The sequence below is a fragment of the Lonchura striata genome, chromosome 5 (assembly GCF_046129695.1).
Source record: "Lonchura striata isolate bLonStr1 chromosome 5, bLonStr1.mat, whole genome shotgun sequence".
Lineage (NCBI taxonomy): Eukaryota > Metazoa > Chordata > Aves > Passeriformes > Estrildidae > Lonchura > Lonchura striata.
In genome coordinates, this window is record NC_134607.1 from 49857438 (window position 1) to 49870230 (window position 12793).

Below are 12793 nucleotides of genomic sequence, written 5' to 3' on the forward strand. Positions count from 1 at the left end.
CTTTGTAGTTTTAAAAGGCTATGCTTAAATATCCTTTTACATACATCTTAAAAAGATCCCAGAATAAAGGGAGAAAGAAATTAACACCAGTGTTTTTTTATATTGTTTTCTTCATATTTCATGTATAGGGAAACAAAGTAGAGGACATCCTTTTCAAGGTATTTTGTTTCTTTTATCAAACATACTTCTGAGGAATTCTTCCATTGAAGTGTTTGCAGTTTTAATTATTGGCTAAATGTTCTTATATTTGAGCATCTTTACTCCTGGGATATCTTTGTGACACTCTGCTATCATTGAGTAGTAATTACTTATGTAGTTAGCCAAGACTATTTGCTGCAAAAAGCTTAATTTGTTTTCTCTATTCATTTTCTGAAAAATTTTCATTCCCATTTCTGTTTAGTGTATTCCATAGGGAATGAATACAAAGAGCTTCCCCAGTAATTAACATAGAAAACACGAATCTCTCTCATCTCTAAATTAGTCTTTGACCATAAACCAATTATATTAAAAAGCTTGCAATCTAATGAAAAAGGGGAACAAATAAAGTTATTATTAAAATGGTAGTTTTCTCAGTCTTACCTCTCAAGATTGCAGTATTTACTGGTCAGGTCTTGGTCTTACAAAGGTTGTTCATGGAATTTTTTTTTTTTTTTGATGTGCTGTTTGTTTGCTTCTTTGGTTTTAGGTTTTTTTGGTTGGTTGGGTTTTTTTTTTTGTTGTTGTTGTTTTTTTTACTCCAATGTATTACTCCTCAAACTTTTAAGCACATATATCCAGAATTTAACTGCTAGTGCTTCATAACGACTTGGTTAGCTATGTGGGAGGCAAGATTAGGTTAGGTGAGAAGAGAGGCATGGAGGTGTGCTTCAGACTGCTTGTTTTGACTAGGAGTCTGGGAGACGTTCTTGTCAGTAGACTTGGGACCAAAGCTTTTCAAATGATGGTGACCTACTATGTGTCAGCATTCTTTGTGGATTACCTTTCATCTGCTGTTGGTGGGACGTGGAGTCTTGAAGGTGTGTTTTTCTCACTGTAAGTCACTTTTGTTAAGGCTTTCCAAGACTTAGTCACTGCTGTCTTGCCTTTAGCTTCTCCAGTTCTTTGTGCTTCCTATTTTTTGAACTGTGATCCTAGTGGAGGATAGAAAAATGAATAATTAAACAGAGATTGCATCCAGACTACAGGAGATGTTCTTCAGGCTGCTACTTATAATAAGCACTTCATCTGAAAGAAATGCCCAGTAAGTGGCTGATACTGTGACATTTATTCATACTCCTAAGCTTATTCCTACTCCTAAAGGGTACTGTCTTCAAACATAATACTTAACTACTTGGAAGCGTCTTTTAGCCATCCTATGGTGTCTTTTCATAAATAAATGTATTTTGTGGGTGTAGAAGAAAGGTGAGTTATTTTTAAACAACTTCTTAGTTACAACCTTGCCTGTATTTAGTTTGTCCCACAAATAGGTTCTGAGTCACTTAACAATCTTTTCCTTATCTTGTTAAACTGCTAGATATGAAAATAACTGCACTAAAATCAGCTTTTTTTTTTTAAGGAAATAAGTGTCTGCTTGATCTTAAATAAACCTTAATAGTAAGCCTTCTGAGTTAATAAGCAGGTTCTGTGCTTTGCATGGGCTTTCAATACTACTTGTGTTTCTCTTTGAAATGTTGTAGATTTTAAGCTTTACTAGAAGAATTATGATTAAATGTTAAAAATGATAATGTTTTTTCTTTGGTAGGAGTATAGTTTCAAGACTACTTTGCTGCTTGTTCTTTTGACATATTTTAAAAGTGCAAGTAAAACAAAAGACCTTGTTTTTTTTTTTTTAAGTAGGCAAAATGAAAAATGAAAAAACCCACACGGTTGTTATCATGATTCACTCTAGAATCCTGCTATCCACTGTAGCAACTGACTGCTGTAAACTTGATGGGTTTCCAGCTGATAGCTCTTACATCTAGAGAGCTTGTTCTTTCAAACCTAAACTTACTATTTATCCCATGTGCAGAAATTGGTTATTGATTATATTCTTCTACTGGTTTGGTAAAGTTGCTTAGTCATTGGTAGGGGCTTAATCTGGAATTTAATGACATTTTTTCTCATTCAATCCATTGATCAGTATGTGTCTATTTACATTCTAACAGTGGGTGTTTTTCTCCCACTGCATATTAAACCACCTCATAGGCTTTAATTTTCCTTTATTGCCCTCTTGTTAATGTAAGAAACATGAAATGTGCTATTAGAATTTTTTTGTTTTAGGCTGGTAGGATTGCTTTCTGTGCTCTTTGGAGCCACTTTTTATTTTGTTTCTTTTTTCTTAAGCACGGCAGTACATTGTACAGAAGAGGAGAAGAAACTTAAGAAAAACTGCATGTCTATCTATTCCAATAAGCAGAGCTTTATTAAATTGCATTGTCAGGTCAGATTTATTTAATGTGATGAAGGAGATACAAATTATATCATGAACCTTAGCTTTGGTACTCATTTTCATGTGTATTTGATACTCAAGAGGATGGGCCAGCTATGCACAGGTACAGCTTTTGCGTTCCCAGTGGGACTGGGGCTCTGCAGGCCTCCTGAACCATTTGCTCAGGTGTAGTGCTGAATTGTGCTCCCTAGCTCAGCTGTGCCCTCATCTATGAGACTGACCTGCTTCCTTGTACTCCGTGTGACAGTGGTGGAAGGAAACTGATTCAATTTTACACAGCTGGGATTTTCCTTTGGTTCCCTTTGAACTTAAACAAACTACTCTGTCCTGTTGCTCTGTCCATTTCCTTATTTCTGAAAGATCTGTGTTGGAACCAGATCTTTTTAGGATATTTTGAGAAGAGTGGATGGATTACTTCAGGTATCTTGGAGGATGTGCTTTCATTTGTAGCCTCAGTACAGTGTTTACCTTTCTAGCAATGGTTTAATAAACTTGTGATCTGTGATGATCCTTTATGCTTCTCTGAAGATGAGCCAATTACTTGCTCGACTACTCTTACTTGTGTACCTTTAAGCAAACAGTGTTGTCCCTGCCTTTTATAAAAGTTTATTTTTCTGAACATTTCTCTGTTATTTCAAAAACATTTTGAACATCCTTGTGTGTTCAGTGAGCTCTCAGCGTTCTGTCTAGCATGGAAAGTGCAGCACTCTTCCTTCGCTGTAAAACCTCTCGATGAGACAGTACTTGTTAAATGAAGTGCAGGTATGATGACCAGCTGCCTACCTGTGCTGTGGTAACAGTGGTGCTGGACAGCATCTTCGAGCAGTCTGGCAGTCCAGGAATGTCTTTTGGTCCTAATGGCTTTCTAATCTCCTGTGTAAAGTTCTTACTGCTGCAGATAGATGGAGTAACTCTGAGTAGATATCCATAACATCACTATTGTCACACAGCATTTATTTATTTCCTTGCACTGACTAGGAAAACATATTTACCAAGCTGATGTATATTCATGCTGAAAATGGCCAAATATAAACTTTCTAACACAGATCTGAGTATTACAAAGCAGGCATTCTTTATTGCAGTGCTGGGCATTTGGAGGATCATTCCACTAATCAACACTCCCTGAGTGTTGAGTAAACAGAATTTTTACCATACACACTAATCATTAGCTATCCCCACTTACTTGATCTATATGTATTACTTTATTTACATAGTCACAGCCCCTATCAGAAGTCCTTTTATGGTTCTTTGGAGTCTTCTGTAGTGGTCTTTAGTGCCCAATGTCCTTTTCAGATGGCGTTTTCTTGACCCACACTTTTGAGTGTATTATCATTGTTTTGCTTTGTCAGCTTTGCAGAGCTGAGCTGGCATCCTGCTTGTGTTTTGCATGACTTCTGTTTGCCTGAGTTCTATCTTCTATGTCTCCAAGGCTTTGTTCTCCTGTCTGTATCAAGTCCTTCTGCTCTTGTACTATCTCCAGTCATTCATGCAGTTTCTGATCTTAATGCAGTCTTTCTTTTCTCCTGTACTCCTTATAACTATTTTTCAGTGGAGAGGTTGGAGTCTTTGTGGTTTTGGATTTATTTTTTTTGTTTGTTTTTTGTTTGTTTGTTTGTTTTGGTACTTTAAAATTCATATTAAAGATTGAAGGATTTTAGAGTAAGACTTTGGCAATTTTAATTGCCAATATTTATAGCTCAAATTAATGTAAGGCAAGTCAGTAGTAATAAAGACTGTTTAACTTGTGCTACAGGCTAATTACAATAAAAGCATGTATGGACACTCTTTAGCTGTTTTGTGAATGCACTGACTTCTTTGTTGAAGAAAAATTGTGTCGGGTCTTAACACTAGAAATAAATGTCATTAAATATGCACAGTTTGTCCCAGTATTGGACAAGTTGTTGACAGAGTTCCAGCTCTGAGAAAAAACACACCTTTGGGTAAGTTGTATCAGCAGTGAAAATGAGTAAACCTCATTTAGTGGGTCATGCAAGCAGGAACTAACTGGGCAGGTGACCAGCATTAAAGGCCACTTCCATCTCAGTATTGTGACCCAATAGGGGTTGTAGCAAATAGCTTCATTCCTGGTGGGAATATGTTTTTGAATTGTAGTTGGGCTCCAACTTGGCAGATCTGTTATCCAGGAATTTCTACCTACTGTGAGAAGAAGATGCTGTCAGTCTAGTGATCTGGCAGCATTTTACTACTTTTGGAAGTCCCAGTTTTCAAGCCCACATATATTGAGGGAATTCTAATTTGGAAAAGAAATTCCTGTGAGTAATGCCTGATGACACATCTTTCATCTCTGCATTTCCTGAGTTCTAAGAATAACATTTTATGTGTGATAATTTTGATTTCTGGACTGTCTCAGTCATGTGCTGTATTTAATTCTGCTTGTGAAATGGACAATGTGAGGCTAAAAGAAGAGTGTCTTTTAAAAATGCTTTGGATACCACTTAGGTGATGACTGAGTTTTGGCAGTGGCTACCCAGTTAAGAAATCTGCTGCAGTGCCTTATTTAAGGGCAACATAATGAAGTGAGAAATTAGGATTTAATGCAAGGGGAATGTGCAGTGTGGGTGGGTCATGCAGATGGATTTTGGTAGGGTGATGAAAAAGGTTTCTACAGTCAGAAATACTAAAATTGCAGTGGTGGTACTTGCCTTTTAGCAGGCAGGAGATATGTTAAATCTGATCTAAATCAGTGCTCATTTTTTTTCCTAAGACGAAAATGGCTACTTATGAAAGGTTAGAGGATTTATGGTGGTGTCAAAACATATGGCAGATGGGCTGGATTAGGACTCATGAGTATAGTAATCCAAATCCTTTCTGCCAAGCATTACAGTGGATCTCTTCTGCTCCTGGACTGCCCTGATTGTGCACAATCAGATCAGAGTAGCACAGGCTGTCAGGAGGCTCAGAAGAGTTACTAGTGAAAGTATTTGTCTGAGCAGAGTTCATTTTGAAAGCACTTTCTTAGCAGGCAAAAGTCTACTGGGGGACTGGCTGTATTATTTAATTTTAATAAATTGCTGGAATGATTTTCTTTCAAAGCCTTAAAGAAAGTAAAGCCAAAATATGTGCTAAACCTTTCTCATTATCTGTGACTATATTAGCACAGAGGGATAAAAGCTATGCTAAAATCATGAATGTTGAGAGATGAAAAAAAGGGGAATGAATTTGTCTTTCCTTTCTAGGCCAATGCTGTCTGTGAGATTTGAAAACTGAGTAATAGAAAAAAAAGAGAAAGGAAAAAGGCATCCTACTTCTTATTGTTGTGACAGACATTTCTTGCCTCTAGACTGAGCGTCCTCTGAAATCTGAAAATTCACAATTGCATGTCAGTGTTATGCAGGTTATTGGTAACTGTACTTAATTTGTAGTTAATTTTAAAAGGTTGTAAAGCTACTGGCTATTGAAAAGATGCATGTGTGAAATCTGGGGAAGAATGTGTCCAAGGAAGCAACAGGAAATTTGCACTTCACTCCTGTGATCAATTAACTGAGTTTAAGAATCTACCAGAGCCCAGTCTCCAGTTGACTAGTGCTTTACAGCATGATAAATTGATATGCTGGGGTGGTAAATCTACTCCAGTATCTCTGAGTTCTATGGTGAGTGCTTAGATATTTCATTTGAAAATAATGTAAAATGCTTAAAAATAGCAAAAAAAGTTTTGTTACAACATGACACACAAACCTGTATATGGATAATCTGTGTTCTTTGTAAAACCTACAAGTGTGAGGATCCAGATATTACAGACTTTAAATGTAAAACTTAAAAGAGGGGCTGCAAATAGTTACTCCAGCAGTGAAGACTGACTAGCTTTATGCTACAGATTGTTAACATTTTTGGGATAGGAGAAAGAAGCAAACTTCTAGTTGTTAATATTTGGTTAACATACCTGAAAATTTTTAGTAGGTTTCACTATTATCCATAAGGAATAGCATATCTGTACTTTCATGATTTTTTCAGAGAACTTCGTAATGTGAAATTTTGTGGCATTTAATTGAAAAGTTTAATGGTTAGGACTTCAGAAAAGTGAGATTTTCTTCCAGTTGTTAAGTAAGTATTAAGAAAATAACAAAGCTGCCTAATCAGTCCATGGAAGTTCACTTTTCATCTGTTAATGAAGTTTCACTTCTTTAATATTTGGGATATCTTAATCTTTCAAGTTGTATATAGTCTTCCAGAAAAGACTGTTTCTAACTGAAACAAACAAAAAAGACCATCTTTCATTTCCCAGCTTCTTTCTGTCTTAGCAGCCTCCTCATAAGAGATTCATAAGAAGGATGTATGAGAGAGCAAATAGGTCATGCTTAACATTTGAGAGTTGTTTGTGTATGTTTGAAGGAAATGAGTTTCAAAATTATTGAGCCAGAAGGGTGGGCAGAAAAAATTTCATGTAGAAAATTGTGAAGAGACTGAAAGGACAAGTTAAGCCAGGGACATGAGGTTTTACTGTGAGGATATACATGCAAATCCATGAAACCTGAATAATCTTTTTATTCCAAATGTAAACTTAGTTTGGAATTTCAGTGATAAACAGTTTATACAGCTTTATAACATTAAAAACATTTAAATAATTTTGGCAGGCATAGATGAAACCATATGTGAAGTGAGTTGTAAGGTATTACCCAGCTTACAAATAGAAGTAAGTTGTTCTAATAGGCTTTCCAGGGAATGTAGTTATCATGATGTGTAGATGAGTGTTTTGATTGATACATTACCAAAACATTGTGGATTATCCAGAATATAAAAAAGCTAGCAAATCAAACTGCTATTAACATGGCAAATTAAATCTGGACCCAGACTTTATGTATAAAAAGTGTTTTTAACATGTTCATAATCCAAGTACATGAATGTTTCCATTATAAATTTATTTTTTCCCTACTCCATTAAATTCCATAATATAGCATAACTGGTTTAATATTTTAAACTTCACAAGGAGGAACTGTGTGGAAATGCAAAAAGGTATAAATTTCTTCCTGATACATTACAAGATAAATTACAAATTATCATTACTAGACTGTGTCTTTTTAGTAGAACATCAGTAAACTGTAGAAAACTATTAGTAACTAGCCTAAAATGGAGCAACATAATCATCTGTAATTCATGATATCAAGGCTTGATCCCACCCACAAAGGAGAAAAATGAGTTGTTTTGTAGAAATAAGACAAAACATTCTACTGTGAGGTTTTGCTTCTGAATAACTAAGTAAATATTGAGTAATCATCCCATAAATGTGTAGTGTGAGATGGAAAAAGCAAACCTAATAAAATGAAAAATGACTGACAAATAATTCTTTCTAATAATGGGGAAAAAGTAATCAAAGCACTTAATCTGTATCTGTAACTATTTGCAAATAGGTTTTTTTTTATTTCCTTATAAAAGGCATCTGAGAAATTGAAATATAAAAAAACATGTATTTTTGCTTCTACATAGAGATAGAGAGCAATGTAAACCAGCTTTCATTTAGGGTGCCTATGTAATCGAGAGTAGAACTTATCCAAGAAGCAGCTCCTGCTGGAAAATGTTCAGTTACTCCATAAATAAGTGCAGATAGTTCAAGTTGCTAGCATGATGACATTGGTATGTGGAGTGAGCTGCATGCTTCCTATAATTTTATTTAGATACATATGAAGATGTGAAAGGTTTTGGAGCGCTTATTATCGTGTGCTTGAGGAGGAACTCCCAATGTATTGTTTGGCTCTGAGATCAGAGAATCACGGAATCATTAGAGTTGGAAGGGACCTCTGGAGATTGTCCAGTTCAAATCTCCCTGCCAAGGCAGGGGCACCTAGAGCAGGCTGTCCAGGAACAAATCCAGGTGGGTTTTCAATCTCCAGAGGACAAGAATCCACAACATCACTGGGCAGCCTGTTCCAGTGCTCTGCCACTCTCGGTGTAAAGAAGCCCTTCCTCATAGTGAGGTAAAACTTCTTGTGTTTTATAGAAAATGAAGTGGGACTTTCAGAAGTAGGAAGAGCTGAAGGCTGCAAGTTAATAGGTAGGAGCTAGGAGACCTAAATAGGGAATCTGCATCTGTTTTCCTCTCTTGCTTTCATGGAAATTTTGTTCAGTTCTCTAATGAAATGCCTTGGGTGAGACTTGATTAAGGAAAATGGATCTGGAACATCCTTTAGATTTTAAATCTAGCTAAGGCAAACTTGTGTTTTGGTCACAGCCAGAAACAGAGAAGAGATTTGGGAGATTATGTAGGAACTAATGTAAGATTCCATAAATTCCTCTAAAATAAGAGTTTCAAAAGCATTATACAACTAGATTTTAAGCAAGAACTTACAGCCTGAAAATATGTGAAGGCTTAACTGTGATTCATTCTTGATAGAGCTTAAATGAAATACATAGTTCCTTTAGTCTGTAGTCAACAACGTACCCCAACGTGGCACGATCCAAATGTCAGAGCTGGAGATCTGTTGTGTTTGTTTCCATTACTGAAAAAGAGTTCTATCAAATATTTTCTTGGTTCTTTATTGTGTATAATTTACACAACTAAATACCTAGTGTTGATTTATGCTATTTTTTTTTTTCTTTCAGAGAAAGAATTTGACCCTGTTCTTCAGCATTGGTTTATTGACCTCCTGGGGAACTGCACTGCTAGGTGTTCGCTTATACTGGATGGGAAACAAGCCCCCAAGTTTTTCTAATTCTGACAATCCAGCAGCTGACTCAGACAGTTTTCTTACACGTACCCTGACCTTCTTTTACTTGCCAACCAAGAACCTCTGGCTGTTGCTGTGCCCAGATACCCTCAGCTTTGACTGGTCTATGGATGCTGTGCCCCTTCTAAAAGCAGTCAGTGACTGGAGGAATCTACACACTGTGGCCTTCTATGCAGGACTCCTCCTCCTTGCCTACTTTAGCTTGAAGGGCTCCAGCAATGGGAGAGAATTCAATGGGAAAACGGTAATGAATGGCAAGCAAAATGCTAATGGGCATAGCTGTCACCCAGAGATGGAGTACAAGACACTGGAGGTGAAGTCAAGCTTTGCATCAAAAGAAGAGAATGGCCTAAAAAAGCATGAAATTCAGAAACTGCAGCTTCCTTCAACCGAGAACATTGTCATTCTGTCTCTCTCTTTGTTAATAGTGCCCTTCGTTCCTGCCACAAACCTGTTTTTCTATGTTGGCTTTGTAATAGCAGAGCGTGTGCTGTATGTTCCTAGTATGGGCTTCTGCCTGCTGGTTACAGTAGGTGTCAGGGCCCTTTATGTCAAAGCCCAAAAGCGCTTTCTGAAGAACTTGGTTTTTTGTTCCACTGCTGCATTAATTGTTTTCTATGGACTCAAGACTGTTGTCAGGAATGGGGACTGGCAGAATGAAGAGATGCTGTATAGGTCAGGGATAAAAGTAAACCCTGCTAAAGGTAATTTTTTGCTCTTTATGGCTCTCTAAGTGAATGCTTCACTTATTCCTGTCTGTCTTTGCCTTTGAATTGTCTGATTTTACTAGCAACATATAAAGAGAAGACTTTAAGAAATGTCATTTCAAGTTGCAGTAGTATGTGCATTAGTAAAACATGGGGAAAAGCAGGAATGTGTTTTGATTAGGTGTTACAGGTTTGATATTAACATGGAGAAAAGGAGACCCTAAGGTAAGGGGATATGTTATTTTTCCGTGGTATTAGTTCTGTGTTTTGAAATTAAAGATGCATTATTAGTATTATAGAGCCCACCCTGGTGTTTTTCCATTTGGAATCTGGTATATAGCTAATGAATGTTTTTTGTGAGTTTACCAAATGTTCTCTTTTCTCTGATTAGAAAATATAACAAATAGTAAAGGACAGCATCAGGGAAGTTCTGTTTCTTTATTTCATCTGATGCAAATAATGTCAATACTACATAATAAAAATGAGGAAATGAGGTCAGGTATAATTCAGCCGAGGAAATGACTATAGTTCCCCCTGCCTACGAGTACTGCACAGAGTTATTGTCAAATACTGATGCCTTCCTGTTCATGTGTAAGTATCAGCTATTTGTATCATTGCCCAGCCACATCTCAAAGGTTGTATCTATGCTGTAATGAGATGTGACCACAGCTAGTGTAAACATATCCAAACAGGCAGTGAACCTGCCAGTTTCGGTATCAGTAACACTGTTTAGCTGTAGCTCTGTGGTTTCAAGCATATATGGCAGGTCCAGCTTGGATCCTGAGATCCATGCTGCCTGGCTGTACTGCTCTTGGCACCAATGCAGGTTTATTTGAGAATGGTCAAAATATCACCTGTGAGTGCAGTGTAGACATTGACTAGGCCTTCCTTATTCACAGTTCATCAGAAGTGAGAAGGGATTAGTTGATTGCTTTGCCTGTCTGTGAAAGAAAAATTTGACAGCACTTGAATACTTGAATTTTTTCAGGCCTCTACTCAGAAACTCCTTATGTGATGCAAAGTCATCTGCAGATAGAGTTGTATATTTTGGTTAGACAGTTGTATCATGCCATAGTCTAAAAACTGTGTTATTAAGAGGCAAATGCAGGTGGTTACTGTGAGCTGATAGAGAGTGAAAAAGTAGATTTGGCAGATAAAATGCCCAGCAAAGTAGCATTTTAGTAGTTTGTCAGTCTGATTTTGTAACTCTTCTTCATATACTTTCTCACCCTAGGAAAATTACTGAACTTGTTGCTGCAGTGAGTGAGTCTTTAATTGTGAACAAGTACATCCCATTTGTTTTACTTTTTTTTTTTTTCAAAACTAGTGCAGGAGAGCAAGAAATGAAGTAACTGAACAGTGAGCCAGCACACCAGAGTGATTATATGAAGCTCTGAGACTTACAAGTTTAGTGACAGTATAAAACTTTTATTAAAACACTGGAATTTCTTGGGAAGAAAAGTGTGTATGCACTTGGTTAGTTATTGCATGTTCCGTTTTTGTCCTTGGTGGAGATGCCGAGACATTATTAGTTGTCTGCTTGCAATGAGACAAATTTTATGATTAAAAAAAAACCCAAAACATGCTAGTTTTTGCCCAGTAGTAGGATCGGCTGCAGCATTGTCTGGAAATTAGACTACTGGGTATTATGCTCCCAGGAGACAAAATGAGCTGTTTTCATCTTCACATCTCAGTATGCACAGACTTGTGTGTGCATGATCGTCTGGATTCTTGCCATATAAGCTGACATTAAGTGTCTTGTAAGATGTGTAAAAGCAAAGACAGTATGTCAATGTAATGATATAGACATGACTGAGCTGACTTAAATAAATCTGCTTAAAATATCTTGTTAAACTTCTGCTGAATATTTACTAGCCCATGTACATTGTACCAAGGCTGGGCATTAGAAATCCCTAGCTAATGCAACCTGTCACCCACCTCTATTCATTATTGTGAATATTTCTAAGATTATCCCTGGCTTTGACTATGCTAATTTTATTTTCTGTTTCTCATATAGTCAGGCAAGCCTGACTGGACTAGACTGGCTGCCAATCCTGCAAAAGCATTAGGAGATCAACAATTCAAACTACACTTCAGTAATTAAACAAGGTTGACATAGGAAAAACAATTTATTTTTATTTGCCTCTTTTTTCTAGTTTTATGAATTCTAGTGATAAATAGGCTATTTAGAGAGTGGGACAATGGGCTGCTCAGCCAAACAGTAGAGTGAAGTGTTTTCCTTATTTTTAGGCTACTAAGAAGAGGCTGTCACTCCCCATTTCTCTTATTTCTCAACTTGTAGCAAGTTTCTCCTCAATAGTATTTTCTTACTTCTGAAATTGTGGAGTAGCAGGATAATTTTCCCTCATAGTTCTGCTTTTTCTCTCATCTTCTGCAAAGAGCTTCTTCTGAACAAAAGCTGCTTCTGTCATAATCTAAAAAGCAATGAGGCATCCCTTGTAAAACTCACAGTGGAGAAGCTGATAAAGAAATAGGAATCTGTGAAGACCAGCTAAAGCAAAAAGATTAGTATTTTGTTCCAGATCCATCTGTATTCTGGTCTAGCAGACTGAATGCCACTGATGACTGAATGCTGTGTAAGACTGAGCTGATGTGCTGTAGTCATAAGGGCATCTGCTGAGGCAAGCTTTTAGCATGGCTGCGTTAGTGTACTAAGGTGGCTGAGCTGCTTTGGAAATGGAGTTGTCTCATTTGGTGGTGGTTTATTATCAGGTCCTCTGTGTTGTGATATGTGCAACATTATAATCTTATATTCAGCTGTGAGACTTTCAGGCAAACATATTCGGAAGCTTCCCCATCTTCAATCCTCAGGGAAGACATGGGTGATAATGACCTCACTGGTACTTTCTTCTGGCCCCTTGAGGGGTACCTTGCAGGCAGCGCAGACACTTGTGTTCTGCCGCGGGTGAGAAAGCTTCTACTCCTGCAGGCAGCCACAGCCTTTCTGCAGTTTACAT

At 37.1% G+C, this 12793-nt stretch overlaps 1 protein-coding gene across 1 annotated transcript in view; it reads left to right on the plus strand.

Moving 5' to 3' along the window:
* TMTC2 (transmembrane O-mannosyltransferase targeting cadherins 2) overlaps window positions 1-12793 on the plus strand; it is a 235404-nt gene that overhangs the window by 127748 nt on the left and 94863 nt on the right. The window contains exon 3 of the mRNA XM_021528041.3: window positions 8984-9812. Within this exon, the coding sequence (XP_021383716.1) occupies window positions 8984-9812 (829 nt within the window). The remainder of the gene's footprint in view (window positions 1-8983; window positions 9813-12793) is intronic.